Here is a 21,702-nt window from a genome sequence, read left to right on the forward strand (position 1 = left end):
AAAAAAAAAAAAAGAAGAGCCTTGCCTAAACCACAAGAAAATAGAAAAACATTCTTTTCTTTTCTTCTATTGGTAACCAAACAGACATAATTTTTTTTTTTTCTTACCAATTCATTTATTTTCTTCTCTTTTCTAGATTCTTTTTTTTCATTTCTTTTCTTCTCTTCTCTTGGCTACCAAACACAGCCTAATGTGGATATAAATGTTTTCCATTTACACATAAATGGGGCCAGCTCAATTTGAAGGTTACCTTCCAAATGGCACAGCTGCTTCGACTTCTAGAATGAAATAAGAAAGAGCAACAATTCAAAGAATCTTAATAAAAGATGACTATATGAATTCCAAGAGCTTCTCAATAAATTTGCAAATCTAAAAGTTCAACATTTTAACTGGCTATAATGTATGAGATAAAATCATAGCATATACAAGAAGATATTTGAAAGTTGTGAGACATGGTAAACCATTGTTACAAAAAGGAAATAAAAACATCAATGGAACATGATCATAAATACTTTGCTTCATTTCTAGACTAGTGGCTGAAGTACCTCGGAATTTGTTATCTCGTGTGATTATCCCGAATGTTTCTGCAGTTTCTCGAATCATGATTCCACTCACTCCATTATGGGTGGTTATCTTACCGTCAGCAACTGAAACGAAGAATGGTTAAGGAAATAAACATTAGAAGAAGTACAATCCTTTGAAATTGTGTCAGCAAGGTAAAGCATATTTGCTCCTTGACACTAAAAGCTTGTTATAGACTACACACACACACACTCCCACGAGCTTGTTTAGAAAGAGACACAATTCCCAAGAATCAAATATTACATGGATCAGGCAGATTACCACATGTTTACTCCTGGACATATCTAATCATCTTAAGAAAATGGTCACATTCAGGCATGGCTGGGACAGAATGAATTGAGTTCCAGGCTCACTCCCACATCCCCTAAACTTGCCTCTGTCTATGATCCCTGCTGCTATGTTGAGCATTTGGAAAGAAAAATAGTAGCACATTTGAAGGTTTCTTTGAACCTACCTACGGAGTTTACGAATGGGTCTGTCATGGTGGGAAAACAACTTGCAAATTAACCTCAAAATTTGGGTGTCCCTGATATTCTGAAGGCAGTACAGAACTTTCTGTCTAAATTTGTTTAATCCTGCACAGGACCTTGTACAACTTTCAGGGGTCCTTTTACTGTTTCTTTAATAAACTTTTGACTTATCAGAAGTTAGATAGTAAGTACTAGAGCAGAAAGGAGGAAGATAAAAGTTTTCAGCCTATATTGAATTGCAGTAAATCTTAATATTGCAAATCGGTAAGAGTTTGAGTTTTAGGTTAATCCTTGTCAAAGAGAATAAACCTAAACTAATTGAAGCCCGGCTACATTAGATGCATCTGACCAATAGAATGGTTCACATTTAATGAAGGCAAAATAATTTTTTAATGTAAATGGATTTTCTAATGTAAGAACGCTAAGGCTGTCTTTGGTATCATTTATGAGTCTATTTTATGACATGTTTTCATTTTTGCAGGTGTTTGGTATCATTTATGGACCTAACACAAAAACCAGAAAAGGCTCAGGAGCCATTGATGTTTTATGGCCAAAAATTATTTTTTCTCCAATTATGTGCTCAACATTAATGAGCACGTGTTATAACCACTCAAAAGTAAGGTCAAATTGGTAAGATTACAACGTTTTTATAACATTCATATCTCCTTTTTATGCCCTTCCTCACTTGTCTCCCTAATTCTACTGTCTCTCACTTCTCTGCCTTATTCTTTTTAAACCTTATTTCTTCTTGAAGCAAATGGAAGTCATCCATTGGTCTCTCTCATATGTGAGACCTGAAACCTGGATGATACAGCACTGAAGACTTATTCAAGAAGGAAGAAGAGAGGGGTCGACCGTGGCTAATATGGGTCGACCAGGCCTAGTCTATAGGCCCACGGTTTGGGCCTTGATGGGGATATTTAGTTTCTATAATTAGTTTCTAATTTCAGCTCCTAGTTAGTTTCTAATTTCAGTATTTCTTATTTCTTAGTTTCTATTTTTAATTTTAGTAACTAAATGACTTGCTTTTATTTAGTTTCCTATTTCAGTTTTTGGTAACTAAAGAATAGCTTCTATTTTGTAATTCCCCATCACTATTATAAATAAAGGAGGGCTGTCATACTATATAGCCCACGATTTTATGAATAAGAAAAGCTATGCTGCTGTTTTGCTCTTTTGAGTTTGCTTTGTGTGTGATCACAGTGGTGGACTGGTGTTTGATCCGGTGACTCTTTGCAGCGTGAAGTCCTAGAGGTCTCTTCAAGTATTATTCTTCTTCTTCAAGGTTACTTACAAGACTCCATTGCTGCCTTACTGTTACAGGTATTTAGATCAGTCTTTGTTCTCAGTTCCGTCCAGAAATCTTCTGAGTTAATTGGGCATCGGTCCATAAATTCCCTAGAGCAAACCAGCTACCCTCCAGGGCTGTTCTTTGGGTTGAGTCTTCCTCTCATTAAGGACTCCCTTCGATCCAATTTCCAGGCCAATCTGACATCTGGTTAGTGAGATATCAGAAATCACTTATTCTTTGTCTTGTAGTGATTTCGGTTCTGTTTTCAGACTTGTTACAGAGATCGATTGGTTGGGATTGAATACCCTGATTATTTGAGGTCTGGTCATATGCGTTGAGTTACTTTTGGGCTATGTTTTGTACCCTACTGACCCTACCTAGCTAATTCTATTCTGGTCTCAGAATCCTTGAATTTTGGGAATCGGCAGGCTTGGTTTCCAGACTTGTTCTTTGATATGATTTAATCTGAGTTGCTGTTATACTTGCTATTGGTTGTTCTTTGATTCAAAGTTCCTGCAGTTGAGACTTAGTTAGTTCACCTACCCTTGTCTACATTACTAGAAGTCATCCCTCTCTCTAGCGCGAGATATCTCTTTCGGAACAATATCATTCATGATACTAATACACTGATGTACGATCCAAAAATATTAATACATTGCGGGTGTCACTGTTCATTGTTAATGTAGGACTAAATAGGACACCCAACTAGTCCCAAATCTACAGGAACTTTTAGACCAAAGAACAACAAAACCAGTCCAAATACATATAATAGAAAAAGCAGACTTCAATAACAGCCCAGCAATAATCGACTTCCAGAAACAGAAATATAGAGAAAAACCAAGGACAACAGTGATTCTTAATACTAGATCAGGGACTGAGCAAGTTAATATCAGATTCAGATGTCCAGAATATAAATAACATCCCAGAGAAATTAGTAATTAAACCAACAACAGTGTCAATTTCAGAAATAGGAACTTCAGATCACTAGAAGACGAAAATCTAGAGATTTTTAATATCTCAGAGATGGCTGATCAGAATCAGCCAAAAGTAGGGTCGATCCTTACTTAGACAGAGGGGATCCTTCGACCAAAAGACTAGGCTGATCTGACATTCAGAACTGATCTTTCCAGTAGAGACCAAAGGCTCTGTTTTCGCAAAAAATTCTGGGCAGAGATAGAAGAAATTGTACCTGGTTTTTCGCAGTCTTGGTAAGCCTTGAAGATGTGAAAGAAAGTAAAGAAAACACACTAGAAGTAGGCCTCTTGGACTTCAAGCCGCAAGGAGTCGTTTGAATCAGACACCAAACCCTTCTTCCTCGATCAAACACAAGGAACAACCATGGAATTCACCTAGCGGCAGCAACATGAAGTTTTTTCTTTTTGTCAAAATCGTGGCTCATAAAAGAGCCCTCTTTTTTATTTATAATGATGGGGAGGGTTTACAAATAATAGTAACTCAGAGTTACTAAATCTGAGTTACTAAAACTAATTACAAGAAGTTACTAAAAACTGGAAGTTGGAATCTAATGAAAATAGAAACTAGTCTTGATAGAAATTAGAAACTAAAAATGACTTAAATTAGAAACTAATTTAAGACTTCAAAATAGAAATTAAATAACTAATTAGTAACCCCATCAGCAGCCCAAATCATGGGCTGACTTGGACCAGTCTTGGTCGACCCAATCAGCCACTTGGGTCGACCTTGGTCTTGGTTTTCCTTGTGTAAACCTTTATTGGTACTGCATCAGCTCTCCCCAGATTGAAAACATTCGACTCCGAAAAATGGATAAGGGACATGTAGCGCTCATACAAGTCGGGATCAAGCCTCTTGAAATCATCAGCATGAATCCAAGTATAGTCACTACGGGGACGGCCTTTCCACTTGACAAAAAAAGTGTGATAACCGGTGCCACTGCGGGAGGTCTTGTAATTATCATCCAAGACGTCTTCAATAACTTTAGAAGTGGGTGGCTTCAGTTGGGGCAACCTCAGATTTTGCTCCGTGTCTCCATCATCCAAATGATGCCCAACATAAAGGTGAAGATTAGCCACATTAAACACATTGCTTATGGTCATGTCATTAGGCCGCTCAAGTACATAAGCATTAGGTCCTATATGTTTTAGCACCTTGTAGGGACCCATCTTTCGTGGATATAACTTGGTATTGACACCTGTCCAAAACCGTTCAGGATTTACTCGAATCATCACCATGTCCCTGGGATTGAACTCCACATAACGCCGATGACAATCAACAGAAGCCTTATACACCTCATTGTTCAAGGCAATACGTCATCGAACGTTGGCATGCACCTTAGTGATATGACGCAAGAACTCATCAGCTTCAATACTAACTCGAGCCTGGGGTGGAAGTGACATAAGGTCAATAGGCCGCTTAGGTTGAACTCCAATCAAGATCTTAAAATGAGTATGACCTGTTGTCCTATTCACTGAACTGTTGTAGGTAAATTCTGCAATGTCAAGAATAGAAGGCCATGTCTTCTCATAGTCTCGAACTAAACACCTCAACAAGTTTCCCAAGCTATGGTTCACCACCTCTATCTGTCCGTCTGTCTGTGGATGAAATGCAGTTGAAAAGTTCAGCTTTGTATTTGTCTTCAACCACAATGTCTTCCAAAAATAAATCATAAACTTAACATCACGGTCAGACACAATACTAGTTGGCAGCCCATGTATTCGTACTACTTCCTTGAAGAAGAGCTTTGCAACCTAATAAGCATCAAAAGTCTTACGATAAGGTATAAAATGAGCCATCTTAGAGAAACGATCCACAACCACCATAATGGAATCATATCGTTCTTTAGTAGGGGGTAGTCCAAGAACAAAGTCCATGCTAACATCAAGCCATGGTGCATGAGGAACAGGTAGTGGAGAATATAGACCTGTGTTCTATTTTCCCCCTTTTGCCGACTGACATACACGGCATCTCTTGATCACATGATTGACATCCTTTGCAATCAATGGCCAATAATATCGATCAGTCACCTGTGCAAGAGTCTTATCTTTCCCAAAGTGTCCTCCTAATCCTCCTCCATGTAACTCTCGTATGATGTGATGACGTAGAGAAGAGTTTGAGATACAAAGCGGTGTGCCAAAGAACAAGTACCCATCATGAATAGAGTACTTTAGGTGCTGCCCACCTTGTTGTAATTCCATAAAGACAGTGTTGAAATCAGAATCAGATGTGTACTCACCTCGTATCTGATCTATGTGAATAACATGTGCTAAAAATGTGTTAAGTATGAGCACTTTCCGACTAAGTGCATCAGTCATTGTATTCTCTTTTCCCGCCTTGTACTTCATAGCAAATACAAATTCCTACAAGTAGGCTACTCATTTGGCATGTCTGTGGCTAATCGACTTCTGTGAGTGAAAGTGCTTCAAGGCATCATGATCAGTATACAAAATGAACTCCTTACCAATGAGATAGTGCCTCCAATGGCGTAGCACTTGGACGATTGCATACAACTCCAGATCATAAGTCGCATAGCGCTTATTGGCCTCATTCAATTTTTCGCTATAAAAAGCGATGGGGTGTCCTCCTTGCATTATCACTCCTTCTAGCCCAACATGTGAAGTATCTGTAGCTACCTCAAATACTCTGTCAAAATTTGGTAGGCGTAGGATAGGTGCCTCTGTCATCTTCCTCTTCACAAGAGCGAAGGCTTTGGTCGCTGCAACTGTCCATTCAAACTTCACTTTACTTAACTTCAAACATTCAGTGATGGGTGTCATAACTGCACTGAAGTTCCGAATAAATCTCTTGTAGAAGGAAGCCAACCCATGGAAGCTACGAACTTCTGTTAGTGTCTTAGGTGTGGGCCAATCAGTGATGCTCTTGATCTTCTCCGGATCAGCTTCAACCCCCCTTGATGACACTATAAATCCAAGGAATACAACCTTGGGCAGCATGAAGGAACACTTCTTGGGATTAACATATAACTTCTCAGCACGGAGTGCTCTCAAAACTTGCCTCAAGTGATCCATATGCTTTTCTTGGTTCTTACTGTATATCAGAATGTCATTAAAATAAACAACCAAAAAGCGACCAATGAAGGGGCGAAGGACCTGTGTCATCACCCTCATAAAAGTACTAGGTGCATTCGTCAGACCAAAAGGCATGACTTTCCACTCATATAAGCCATCCTTGGTCTTAAAGGCAGTCTTCCACTCATCCCCAGAACGGATGCGGATTTGATGATAGCCACTCCTCAGATCTAACTTGGAAAAGACCTTTGCCCCGAACAACATATCCAACATATCATCTAGTCGTGGTATAGGAAACCTATACTTGAATGTTATCTTGTTGATAGCATGACTATCCACACACATACGCCAAGAACCATCCTTCTTTGGCGTGAGTAAAGCTAGTACTGCACAAGGACTTAAGCTCTCCTCAATGAGGCCTTTATGGAGTAACCCATCCACTTGCCATTTCAACTCGGCATGCTCAGTAGGACTAAGTCTGTAAGCAGGAAGGTTGGGTAAAACTGAACTAGGTACCAAGTCAATAGTATGTTGTATGTCTCTCATGGGAGGTAACTCATCTGGGAGATCATCAGAGACTAAGTTAGAAAAATCAGTTAGGAGCTCTCTGATAGGTGCACTATGCGTTACTTCAGGTTGGGGAGTGACTTCCCTAGTAACAAGAGCCATAACCATTCTAGTCTCATGACTTGTGCGTAAGAACTGTTTGCAGGGTATAGCTAGTAACTCCTTTGTGGGCATAACTACTACCTTCTTCCCATTGTCAATGTCCTTCTGATTTGACCTTAGGGATCTCTTTCGCCGTATTTCAGCCGGCACATTTACCAAATAGAAAGTTGTAGGAACACCCTTCCACATGAAAGTACACAGATTCTTCTTCTTTCCAACCATAGCATCATTGTCATACATCCAGGGACGACCAAGCAATACATCTGTGAGTTTCATTGGGATCACATCACACCAAACTCTCTCTTCATATCGGTTAAGTTTCAAAGGAACTGAGCATCTCTTATTCACCTCTAAAGTATTACCATTCAGCAAGGAAACCTTAGAAGGCTGAGGATGTGGGTCAGCTTTCAAGGTTGCTTTCTTCACAAAAGCTTCAGAAACAACGTTGACACAACTGCCACTATCAATGATTATCTGACAAGTATGCTCACCTGACTTCATACGGCTGTAGAATATGCAATTACGTCGCCAATCCTCTCCTTTGGTTTCAGCCACCAATATGCGAGTTACAATATTTATTCGCTGAGTATCATCCTCAGTAGTGTTTTCCATATTATAATCATAGCCACCATCATCATCATCTAAAGGATAGGGGTAAAGAGCTGACTCATCCTCCTCATTGGAGTCTTCAACCTCAGCTACTACATTAACCCTCTGCTTATATGGACAAGGCTTAGCAAAATGTTTTACCTCTGTAATGGAAACACTGTACCTTATTACCACCTGTCATAGGTGCCTTTCCTTTATAATCAGCTCGTGTAGGAAAAGTGGACTTTGGAGGTGCTGAGCTACTAGGTTTAGTGATTGGAAAATTCTTCTTTACCTCCCTGGCTTGGAAACCAAACCTTCTAACTGGCTGTGCTAGAAGCTCCTCTACTCGTAGGGCCTTGTCAAAACAATCCCTCATTGAGTGCACATCAATGACTCCGATACCCCTGTTGATTTTAGCTCGCAATCCCAATCGAAACCAGGATAACAGTTGCCTTTTATTCTCCCTTATACTTGCCTATACGAGCATAAAGTGCGTCAAACTTGTTCATGTACTCGGCAACAGTCATAGATCCTTGACGAAGAGAGTTCATCTGGTCTTGTATGCGAGCTCTAAAGTTGCATGGTAAGTATTTATTTGATAGCTCAAGCTTCATTTCCTCCCAACTAGTAGGTTCTCTACCTCAGTTTTTTAACTCTAGGTCATAGGTCCACCATTCACGAGCAGCCCCAACTAGCTTTGCATGAGCTAGTTTCATCTTCCATTCCTCAGGTAACTCATAATAGTCAAAATAGTCGTCCAGTACCACTATCCAATCATAGAACAATTGGGGGCCATGTCTCCCATCAAACTCCTTCAGATCGAGCTTGACCTTTTGTGAATCTCTAGAGTACCTTTGTTGCACGGGACGCTCAGTCTCAAAATATCCTCTTACATGCTCTTCAAAAGTAGGTTGTATTACCGGAACCATCTGTGGTGCTCTCAGATTAGGGTTTGCTCTCCTGTTAGTCAACTGAGCAACTATATTCAATAGGGTTTCCACTTCAGGTGTTGTACGTGAATCGCCAGTAGGCTATTGTGGTGGGGTCTCTTCATTTAACAACTTGGCATCCAATTCAGCCTTCAATTCAACCTTCAATTCAGTCTATAAGGCTTGCTGTTCAGCCTTCATCTCAGTCCTCATAGTCTGTAGCATCTCCATAAGAGAAGCTAGGGTGGGGGTGTTGTGCTCTGACACCACTTAATATAGGACTAAATAGGACACCCAACTAGTCCCAAATCTGCAGGAACTTTTAGACCAAAGAACAACCAAACCAGTCCAAATACATATAACAGAAAAATCAGACTTCAATCACAGCCCAGCAATAATCGACTTCTAGAAACAGAAATATAGAGAATAACCAAGGACAACAATGATTCTTAATACTAGATCAGGGACTGAACAAGTTAATATTAGATTTAGATATCCAGAATATAAATAACAACCCAGAGTAATCAGTAATTAAATCAACAGCAGTGTCGATTACAGAAATAGGAACATCAGATCACTAGAAGATGAAAATCTAGAGAATTTTAATATCTCAGAGATGGCTGATCAAAATCAGCCAAAAGTAAGGTCGATCCTTACTTGGATAGAGGGGATCCTTCGACCAAAAGACTAGGCTGATCTGACATTCAGAACTGATCTTTCCAGCAGAGACCGAAGGCTCTGTTTTCGCAAAAAATTCTGGGCAGAGATAAAAGAAATCGTACCTGGTTTTCTGCATTCTTAGTAAGCCTTGAAGATGTGAAAGAAAAAAGAGAAAACACACTAGAAACAGGCCTCCTGGACTTCATGCCGCAAGGAGTCATTTGGATCAGACACCAAACCCTTCTTCCTCGATCAAACACAAGGACAACCATGGAATTCACCCAGCGGCAGCAATATGAAGTTTTTTCTTTTTGTCAAAATCCTGGCTGATAAAAGAGCCCTCTTTTTTATTTATAATGATGGGGAGGGTTTACAAATAATAGTAACTCAGAGTTACTAAATCAAAGTTACTAAAAACTAGAAATTGGAATCTAACGAAAATAGAAACTACAGAAATTAGAAACTAACAATGACTTGAAATTAGAAACTAATTTAGGACTTCAAAATGGAAACTAAATAACTAATTAGTAACCCCATCAGCAGCCCAAATCATGGGTTGACTTGGACCAGATCTAGGTCGACCCAGTCAACCACTTGGGTCGACCTTGGTCTTAGTTCTCCTTGTGTAAACCCTTGTTGGCACTGCATCAATCATTCTTTTACAAGTGGTAATGCATATGATCAAAAGATGGTGAAATGTTGAGAGAGAGAGAGAGAGTTTCATATCCCAATTAACTTGGGTTTTCTAGCCAAGGGTGACTCTCTCTCTCTCTCTATGTGTGTGTGTGTGTGTGTTGAATGGTCTGTTCATCAGTCTTTTACAAGTGCTGATGCAAATGATTAAAGGATGGTGAGATGTTGAGAGAGACAGACAGAGAGAGCACCCTTGGCCAGAAAACCCAAGTTGTACTTTTAATTGTGATATGAAGGCTTTGTTTTATAGTTTAAAAATTGTAGCTTTGGAGAGGGTGGGGAGACATTCCATCTACCTCCACTGTAATGAAAGATATCCTCGAGATATTTGATTATCAGATTATGTATTAGTTAATGTTGCCTTTTGTCCCCTATATATCATCTTTTGGTGAAAACAAACATAGAAACTAGATCAAAGAGGGACAGTAACTAAAACTTGAAATCCCAACGATGCAATCTGTTGGTCCCAACAATCCTCATGTTTCTCGCTGGAATTGTTAAGTACAATAAGCAGATTCATTTCTAGTTTGAAGTTCTCATTGGCTTTTGGTTTGTGCATTTTAGGTGTTGCACAAGGCATGGACAAATGAAGATGATTACATGTGTGACTGTCACACGCGTAGAGAAGGATTTGAAGGACATCAAGGAGCTGTATAATAAGAGAAACAATGCAACTCTTGAGCATTCCATAGTCAAGGAAACTTCAGGGGACTACAAGACTTTCCTCCCCACTTTGGTGGGGGGCATTAGCTCTGTTCTTTCAAATGGATGAAAGGAGATTTTCAGTTTGCATCCACTAGAGCTTCAGTCTGTGTTTGGTGTGGAGAGTGCCAGTACTAGTTTATTTCTTCTAAATGGATAAAAGGAGATTTTAAGACTGCATCCAGTAGAGCTTTAGTCTATGTTTGGTGTGGAGAGTGCCGGTTCCAGTTTAGTGTTGATTAGGATTTCAGAATCCTTTTTACTTGTGGTTTGTATTGAACTTGGGTGTGAATCGTTCTCTGTTTTTTTTCCTAGTTCTCTGCCTAACATCCTCTTGTGGTTGGTGCTGGCACTTAGGCTTCTAAGAATTATCGATGATTTCTTCCATAATTACTCATTTGGGTATTTTGAGCTTGTTTTCCTTACGTGACAGATTCTAATATCAGCCATTTTTTTTTTAAATCAGGAGAATGAGAACGCACAATAACTCAAATTGGCAATAACAAATAATGTCAAATCCATGTCTCAGTAATGAAAGAAGACAAAGGCACATCAAACCTATGGTTAGCTTCTAAAATTGTTCATGGTATGAGCTCAAATAGGTCGTAGATAATCTACTATGAACTGTAAAAAGGCCTGATCACAAGATTAACTAAGATTACACAGTGAAATGGGCAATGCGTTTATATAGTTAACAGATCATCGGGTCTTGTAGTCAGCTTGAGGCCATCAGATTTTGTAGTCAGCTTGTAATATAGATTTATTATTCTAGAGTTCTAAATATAAGCTCACAACTGAATTTTGTGTATTATGGAGGTTACATAAGGTACCCCACCCTCCCTAGCAATGAAGGGAAATTAACCAAGGCCTTGCATGGAATGACTGGCACTTGAGCAGTTTCTAGAGCCGAAAACCCTAAGAACTCAATACAACACATACCATCTGAAGGTTCCTCACCATTTCTCAAAGCTTTGTAATGTTATGTGGTTAAATCGGTTTAACCTTAAACAGATACTTACCAGATAAATAGAGGGTGACGTGCACCGTTATTTATTAGAACCAAAATTTATTTCAGAAGGATCATGGAAAGAGGATTGAAGTAGGTATGAAGGGTGATGCAAAGGCTCTAAAAGAGTCGTACTGTTCGATAAATGAGAGGATAAAATGAGGAAGAATGCCCCCTTGTAAAATGAAGAAGAACTATGGGAATTATTCCACAATGTTGTTTCTGATGGGGAAGGTACAATTTGAACCAGTGAAGAGGACCCACCAACAACACCACCAAAGAGGGTATCTGGTCTGATGCAGATTAATTATCAAAATAGGCTTGTTTTATTAGGAATAAGCTTAGGGTTGGGTTGTATACGTGTTGGGCCTTCAGTCCATGTGGTTTGAAGTGTATTGGACTACTTTTATGGGTCTAAACTAGGGGTTCTAAGGTTGCATACGGGATTCAGTGATTTGTTTCTTTTTTCTTTAGTTTCCTTTCTAGATGGGGTTATTTAGTTTCTAATTTTTTGTTTCCTATTTCAGTTTTTGGAAACTAAAGTTAGTTTCTATTTTATGTAACCCCCCATCATTATTATAAATAAAGGAGAGCTCTCATTAGTAGAGCCACGAATTTTATGAACAAAAAGATGCTGCTGCAATTTTTCCTCTGGAGGTTTCTTTGTGTTTGATCAAAGAAGAAAGGTGGTTTAGTGTTTGATCCAAGCAACACTTTGCGGTGAGAAGTACAAGTGGATCTTCATATTTTCTGGTTTTCTTATTGTTTCTAATCTCATTCAGCCAGCCAGGTAAGTGCTCTAATCTGTTTGCAGAATTTCTGGGTTAAGATAAGTTAATTTGGAGAATAATGTCATATGGACATAAATTGAAAATTAATTCAATAAATTGAATTAAACCCAATCAATTCCTTAGCCCAACTCATGGTAGTGGCCATGAATGGACTTTAGGCTGCCCATATAATGACATTGACCATTTACCTCCATTTGGCAATAACTTATGGCATGAATTAATCCCAATCAATTCTCATCAATTCTCTTTGCCCACCTCTCCACTCATGGTAATGACCACAAATGGACTTTAGGGCTCCCATAGGGTGTTATTGACCCTTTTCCACTACCTTGACCCCAAGGGTCTCACACTATAACAAGACAATCAAAACACATAAAAAAAAGACCTAATTTTGAAACTTAAATATAATAAAATAGATATAAAATCTAACAATCCTCCATAAGTTTCAAACGACATGAAGGACACATGTGCTGTGACTGTATTAGACACTATAGGACACATCGTTGTAGGTGTCTTTCAGACTTGAACCTACACTAGGACTAATGAGCCATGCTATAGAGTACGGATAGAGTAAGACCCCTTGAGGAAAGAGGACTAATGAGCACGGATAGAGTCAGACCCCTTGAACCTTTCCTCATTGGTATAGCTGACCGACCCATTAACCACATCCTATAAGTCAACATTTTGAGCTACCCATCATATAATCACTTTGGACTTTTGAATCGATCATGTCCCATATCTTGGACTCATGAATGTTTAGAAAACTTGCCTATAAATTCTCATCAATGGCGGCCACACCCCCTACATTTACTTAGTTTAGTCTTCGATGTGCACCATAATTAACACACCCCCACATTTCTTGGGATTAGACTAATTAAGAGTTTTACCACTTAACCTTTCTCCTTGTGATGGTACTACTATCCCCATCTAGATCTTGGAATGAATACTTATATTAGTAGTAGTACTGAACTGGTCATCCCATAACTTCGTTTGTACCCTTTAAACCTAATTCAGGCATTAAGCCTCTTCACATAGGTAGGGTGTCCATCGTATGACCTAAGGATTAGGCATCAACCCTATTCCTATAGATGCACTACATAGGTTCTTGACAGATTTAGGCTTTGTGAACATATCAGCTTGGTTACTTTTTGACTTCACATAATCGATAGCTATCATTCCTTCATCTATGTATTGTCTTGTAAGATTATGTCTTAGGCATATATGCCTCCTTTTACCATTGAATATCTAGTTCTTGGCTAGATGTATAGCCGCTTGATTATCACAATGTAGTGATATCGATGGCGCTGATTTTTACCACAATGAAATATCTACCATTAAGTTTCTAAGCCATTCGTCTTCCATTCCTACCTTTTCTAAGGCTATGAACTCAGCTTCCATGGTAGAGCCCATCCCACAAGATTGCTTTGTGGACTTCCATGAGATGGCACCACCTGCTAGTGTAAATACATACCCACTAGTAGCTAAGGACTCGTTTGTATATGAGATCCAATTTACATCACAGTACCCTTCCAACACCATTGGTTTACCACTATAGTGCAAACTATAGTTTATAGTACCTTTTAGGTACCTCAACAACCTATCAACCATGCTCCAATGGTCCTTACTTAGATTGTGAGTATGTTGACTCAACTGTTCTACTGTAAGGGCAATATTAGGACGCGTACAACTCATTAGATATGTGACTGAACTAATAATTTGAGCATGCCTTTTTCGATTCACCGGTTTACCCAAGTTTATTTTCAAATGACATCCCTTATCAAAGGGTGTTTTAACCGCTGAAACTTCATGGCACCCACACATTTTAAGTATGTTTTCTACATAATGGGCTTGGGATAGTGAAATATTATTCTCTTACTTGATGACTTGATCCCAAGGATCATATCTATAGAGCCCTGCACTTTAAACCAGGTTTATTGACTGGTTGGTTCGGTTTGGTCTTGTAGGGTCTGAACCCAAATGGGTTGACATTGGTGCTTATGGTACATGACGGCAAGTGTGACATCAAATGTAGGCTGGTCGGACAAGATTGGGCCAATACCGGAAGTGATTCATATGCCTAAGCCATGCCCTTACACATATCACAAGGTCATGTATAAATAGGAAAGGTACGTTATCATGTGAATGATAAGAACTTAGTCTACAACACATGGCGAGAGTGAGGTACGTGTTAAGATTCTATTTTTCTCTAAAATACAACAAGGTTGGCTTGTTTGGCTAACTGGTGGGTGCCACTGGTAGGTGCGAGATCCATCAATGTGACCCACCTATATAGGTAACGTGGACCCAGCATACCCAGCTTGGGTGAGCACGTGTATTTCGACCTCTTCGTCGTAATGAGGTCTCATATGCCTGATGATATTGGCTACTTCCTCCAGAAATATGATTTAATGTGTTTAGGTCCATAAATGAGCTTAACCAAACAAACCTTACAAGATATTTATTGGCCATGGTATAAATAGCACTTATACCTTTCTCTCTCTCCCATTTGTGATTTTCAGCAAAGGTTGGTGAGGGGAGTAAAGAGGAGGGAGAAAAGAGGAAGAAAAGAAGAAGAGTGGGAAGACGGCTTTCCCTTTGGATTTTGTAGCCACGTTTTACCTTTTCGTCATCGGTATTGTCACCGGTGTCTTGAGATCTGAATATTGAGATAAGTAACACTATAAACCCTTGAGATGTGATGAAACCCTTTGGTATGTGGTTGAATCTAGGGAATAATGAAACCCTTGTGTGATTTCCTTGAAGGATATAAGAAGAAAAACAAAGATTTGAGAGTTATTGAAGTGGCATTTGAGTTTAGGAAGAGGATCCCAAGATTTGGGGTTTTTCAGGCTAAGTTATGATTTCTTTTCCCAAATCTTGATGATGACTTAGATCTATGGAACAATCAAGTAGATAAGGCTTAGAATGTGTGAGAAATAAAGTGGGAACCACCCTATTGGGTTTCCAAGAGGTGGAAAGAAGAAAGTAAGGAAAATAGCAAAACCCACTGAATGCTGGCAGGTAAGACTAGCGGGTGCCACACCTACCAGTGTGACCCACTAGTCTTCTCTAGGTCAATCAACGCGTAAGACCGGTGGGTGTCTGACCCACCAGTGTAACCTACTAGTCTCACTAGTACTTCTGGGTCTATCGACGGTCTCCTCTGGGTCTACTGACAGGTACCAGACCTACCAGTATGACCCACCTATAACCCAAATGAGCTCCAATGGAACTCAAACTCATTGATGACCTTCTTCACGCTATTAAATGCATCGTTACTATATCTTACATCATTTACAGTCCCGAATTGGACATATTTATAAACTCCTTATCTGTGCTAGATTCAGGAAACTCGTCTTCACTCCAGATCTTACCCGTACCGCGAGTGCAGATTCTTCTACAAGAATAGGTAAGTGGGTAGAGGACTTTGATCTTATTTTTGGAGTATTTTGGATATCCTATGCATTCATATACTATATTGACATTCCGATTGCCATTCTTGTGCATATACTTGATGTATGAATGATGCATTTAGAATTGAACATGTTATATTTTAAATTCTATACGTTTGTTACTTGCTTTAGAATCTTGAGAATGGGTTTTATCATACGATGGAATGTGGTGATGATTTACCAAACATGTGTGGGATTTCTATAATAGATTTCATAGTCAGCTTGGAAACAAATGTATTGGTACACCATGAAATGGGACACAGAAGTACTATACAGTTGTACCATCTCATATAAGAGCATGTGATTAGGATTTCATATCCCCTCGTGCTACGACCCTTTCCAATAGGGGTTTAAATGTTGGGTTATCATTGGGGGAAGCATTGATTGTGGACCATCATGATGGTTAGAAGTATGCATTGTTGATCATTAGGACATTTGGAAAACTTGGTGATATATTCAGAGGGTCAATCGTACTACTTTTGATTTCTGCTGTGGTTCGGCCACAATTTACTTTTCTGAGTGCTCATGACTGGCCTTCTCCAACAACCTTATAGGTGTAGAAACCCAATTTTGTCACCCTCCTCCGGCTATGATGAAATATGGATCTTGGATGTGACTTCTGGTTTCCAATCAATGGATATGATGATGGAAACTTTTTCCTCTCCAAAACCCAAGAAACCCCATGCAGGAGAGAAAATGGTATAATTTTGATATTTTATATATGAATGAATCTAGTAAAGATGACCGTACAGATGGATAGTGCTTGGAAACATGATTCTAACAACATATGACATGTAAAAGTTGGACTAGCAAATGTCGCGCGATCATCCCTAGAAAATCATGCTTTCCTGCACATATGCCGTGCACATGGACAGCCCTGCTGGAAACCTGAAAAAATCCCCTGCCTACCTTAAACACCCTAAAGTTCATCCCTTACCTACTCCGGTAACCCAGAAACACTCCCGGACCTGAAACCCTGGAAATCCCCACATGGGAGAGAAGGGGTCCAATTTTATCTTTTTATATACGAAGGAATCTGGTCACGATGACTGTATAGATGGATATTTCTTGGAAATACAATTCCAATGATATATGATACGCTGAAATCGGACCAACGGATCACCTACAATCGTCATCGAAAAAACCCATAATCGCGTGCTTGCTACCCATGGCTATAGCCCATGGCAGTGGCTCATGGCTGCTGCCCGTGGGCTGCAGCTCACGCACACAGCCCCCTTGCTATACTGGATAGCCCCCCCACCATACTGCCCAGCCCCTACAATGCTGCCAAGCCCTTTGGCCATGCTACATACAACCCACCTGCCCATTGGCTTGTTGGCTTGTGCCCCCGTGGGCACTGGCCTGTGCCCCCACGAGCACAAGCCTGCAAACCTGCCAGCCTTGCCATACCCCTTTGTGCCTGCTGACCTGTGCCTCCACGGGCACAGACCAGCACCCCCATGGGCACAGGCCCATAGCCTTGCCAACCCTACCCTACTGTATGCATACTGGCCAGCAGGCCAGCCCATACACCTGCATGCACTGGCTGATACCCAAGCATGCACATTCCTGCTGCCCATGCATGGACATGCTTGTTGCCCATGCATGCACACACCTGCTACCTATGCCCGCACCCCCTCGGCCATTACCCGTGCATTATCCGTCGCGTACCTGTGATGTTGCCCATATTTCTTACCTAAACTGACCATACCTCGGGCATTTTGGTCGGGTCCCACGTGTAGCCGTCAAAGGCCGGGATTGTTATTCCCCTAACCCGATGGGTGAAGAAATCCCCCCTTACCCACTCCAAGCCAAAAAACACCTTTTTTGCTAGTATCTCTCTCTCCCAAACAACACCCCTCTTTACCCAGTGGACAAAAACCCTCCTCACTTATTTTACCTTTAAAACCTTCTTTTGCCCATTGGACAAAATCCCTACCCCCTCACTTTGGTAAGAACCCCCTTTCGTCCATTGGATAAAGAGGTTCCCCACACTCCTATTGGCTGGAAAAAACTATAAATACCCCCTCCTTTAGATTTCACACATTAGAATCCCACCTCACTCCTTGTAGTGAAATTTTCCTCCCCTCCCACTTTTGATTTTCCTCTAATCTTTGGAGCCATCTTCATCAAGATCTAAAATCTCATTCGGATCTTTAAAGTATTCCTCGGGATCTTGAAGATTTTCAATCCAAGTTCTTAGTTAGAACCATTTTTTAGCCAAAAACAGTATGTTCTTGAGCTCCCTCCCTTGAGTGTTCTTGATTGTTCTTGAGTATTCTTTAGAATTCTTGAGATAGAAATCCCCCTCTTTGCGGTTCTTTGGGTCTACGAAGAGATCTTTGTCAAGATCTAAAATTCTATTCGGATCTTCAAAGTGTTCTTTAGGACTTTGAAGTTCTTCAATCCATTTTTAGGTCAGTCCATTTCTTTTAAGAAATAACTGTTCCTAGCGAAAGCTCTGCCGGAGTGCCACCTCAGCCTAACCCTCCCCTTCTCTATCTGAATCCAAACCCGAAAATAGTCTTCCCTAGTCGAAGCTCTATCTGAATCCAAACCCAAAAATAGTCTTCCCAAGCCAAAGCTTTGTTCGAATTCAAATCTGGAAATAGCCTTGCTTAGCCGAAGCTCTGTCCGAACCCAAATCCAAAACCGACCGTTCCTAGTAGAAACTCTGTTCGAATACCATCACAATCAACATCTCTCTAGAAAAGAAGTTGGAGTTCAAAACCATCTTCCCCTGAGCCAGGAGAATCCGAAAGACAGTTCGAGCTAGTATTAATCAGGGGCCCACCTCTCTTGACTTGAAGTAGGGGTTAAGTTCAGATACAATTTCTCAACCAACTTTTCATAATGTAGACTTTATATAGACCTTGTTTTAGTATATATAGTAGTTTGAATTCAATTAATATATATATATATATATATATATGTGTGATAACTTAGCCATGCCCATGGAATAGTAATAATTATGGAAAATGTTTGTTCTCAAGCATCTAGTAGGAAGACCGATTGAGCCGAACAGATTGGGTGCCTAACACCTTCTCAATTCTGTAACCTGACACTTACCCTAAATCTCTAGACCAGACCAAATTTCAAGAACTTTTCTTAGGAATCAGGCCCAAACCGGGTCCTAGGCCCATAATCTTAGGTGGTGACTGCAAACCCCATTTGTATGATCCCGATGCCCGTATTGGAACATCAGCAAACTCCTGCCTCAAATGATAAATTTTACACTCTTACGAAATAGGTCTTCACGTATCTCTAAGCGATGATACGGTGGTGTAGGGTCCGCAAGCAAAGCACACATGACACGAACCCCTCCCCTCACATGAAAGAGGAGAGAGGAGAGAGGTCAGAATGCAAGCGCTTTTCCCCCCAAAGGAAGAGAGACATCTCTCAGTCAATTTTCGGCTGCTACCCTCATAGTAGCGACTCCATTGGGGAATCAAATGTCAAGCTTTAACTACTAGAAGCTACCTGTAAATGAAAGAACATTTTCCACCACATTTGTTTGAAACATGTTTGGCTAATCCCATGTTTGTAATTATATTCACTAACTGCATCATGCATCCTGCTCAAAGTGAAATCATTTGACGAGGGACTCCCTGTCATGCTTGCACCCTCGGGGAGATCAATGCATGTCATAAAGAGTACTTTGAGAGCAAATGATACCCACTTCCTATACAAGAATGAAATGTATCGTCAAACAACAAGGATATTATATTTGTGCCGGCACCCTCAGGGAGGTCCATGCACTTTATAACATTCTGAGATCGAATGCTTCATCAAATGGCGAGGAAGTCCATATTTATGCCAGCACCCTTGGGAGGTCCACGCACTTTATGGCATTCTGAGATCGAATGATAGTTGCCCTACATTATACTTTTGTACACAATCACTCATGTTTTCCACCACCCTATGGCCAATTGCTTAACCTCATGTGTAGTCACAAGTAATGGGCAAGGAAGTCACCCCCTTGATCTCGTACCTATGAGTATATCAAAAGGATCACGTACCTTGTGTATATAGATCCTGTCAAGGAAGCCTTATCGGTCCTATTGCATCAACCATATGCTCGTATCATGTAGAAAATAGAGGAAGAAGCTAGGAGAGCCACAAGTTAACTGTAGAACTTGTTTGCAGTCTTGAAAAGGAATGTTCCTACACTATATTCCTTTCGTAAAGAATTTCTTTCCTAAAGTGGGTTTCGGATAGAAGGTGTCCATCTTCCTTATGGAAAAAGTCCAGATACGTGATTCAGGGGCAATCCCATCGGAGTCACATCAAGTCCCGAGAAGTCCCGAGAAAAATTAGGAGGAAGGACACTTAGTGGGAAAAAGAGTAAGGAAAGCATGAATTTACTACATGGAATGTTTTGTGGGAATAAGCCCATTTATATGAATCTCTCACTTATGATATTAGGTGGACCAAGGGCATCGAACCCTACCCACCCCCTATCATCAAGCGGACTAACTTTGGATGGATTATTAGTTGATTAATCTAGTGAATATGTGAACAAGGGGTTGGGAATTCAAGAATCCTAAAATAAACCACTTTTGGTTCAGACACAATTACACACCTTAAGTATTCTCAGCGGTCCCTTTGGACACGTCAGGGTAATCGGTTGACTCGCTTAAGTCTAGAATCACCTCTGTCATCTCTTTGAGATTGTCTACTACCAGGTGATTACAACCTAGTACGCATGGATCCACCCAACATGGAAACACCCGAACAGGCCTAGGTCCGTCCCGTGGAGACCTTGCAGACAAAAATGGCTAAATTCAAAAGAGGGATAGCTCAGATACTGCATACACTTCAGAATCCTCTCAGAACTGATCCCAGGAATGAATCGGCACTGGCTACAGGAGATGTAGACCCGAATGGAGCTACGGGTCATCGTGAGAATTCTTCCTGAGTTGATTCAGGAGAACCAGAGCATATCCGGCCAACTGGCCAAAGAGAATCTTCACCAACCCGTCCCAATGGTCAACAAGGGGCTTATGCTAGGGTCCCTCCTCCCAGGGTAGTATTGGAAGACGAGGAGGAGGAGTTTGTAGCATATGTCCAGATAGAGCCTTTGAAAATAGACAGAGAAAAGAAAGTCAGAGAGCAACTAGAAAAGTTGGAGAATATGTTCCGAGTAGGGAAGGGTTCAAAAAGCCAAGCAATAGCGTCAGATGAAATGAATTTCTTTTTTGGGGCAAGGATTCCTGAGAAATTCAAGTGGTAGACCGACAGATTTGATGGGGATCCCAAGGCTCATCTCAAAGTCTTTCTGAGCATCGCCAAGTCATGGTAGCTTGTAGATAACCAGATGGAGTAGGCCTTTATGTTAACCCTATCAGGGCCAGCATTAAGGTGGCTCACACAGTTGGAGTCGTCACAAACTCAGATTTGGGAGATGGTAGTGCTTCCCATCAATCTACTGGCAAAGATCTTAGGCATCTCATTAAAGGGTACGTGGTATTATTGCCCTCCATGAGGCAGGGCTTTGTGTCCCCATATGAGTGAGAACTTACAAAGGCACATCTACCAGACCATCTAATAGAGCCAGTGGTGGGAGAGGCAGCCCAAAAGTAGGGTGGCAATGACAAGGAGGATGATGAGGACTACATCCCCGAGGAGGAGGAGGATGTAGAGATGGATGTAGATGCAAAGATGGAGAATGAGGTTCCCCTCAAATCAATTCCACCATCTCCAGGTAGAGGGCTTGATTTCCAGAGTATGATGGCCAGTTTGAAGGCTCTTCAGGAGGCTTAGGAGAAGCTCCTAACAGGGCAAGCGAAGATAAAAGAAACTCAGGCGAGCATGATCATAGACATCGACGACATAGACCATGCCATGGACCTAGCCGCTAGG

General features: G+C 40.6%; 1 protein-coding gene across 1 annotated transcript in view; it reads right to left on the reverse strand.

Annotated features, from left to right (window-relative positions):
• The window catches only part of LOC122059965 (ribonuclease P protein subunit p29), a 168,011-nt gene that overhangs the window by 54,953 nt on the left and 91,356 nt on the right, over nt 1-21,702 (reverse strand). The window contains 1 exon segment of the mRNA XM_042623072.1: nt 546-647. Coding sequence (XP_042479006.1) covers nt 546-647 — 102 coding nt within the window.

This window comes from Macadamia integrifolia, chromosome 13, assembly GCF_013358625.1.
Source record: "Macadamia integrifolia cultivar HAES 741 chromosome 13, SCU_Mint_v3, whole genome shotgun sequence".
Taxonomy (NCBI): Eukaryota; Viridiplantae; Streptophyta; class Magnoliopsida; order Proteales; family Proteaceae; genus Macadamia; species Macadamia integrifolia.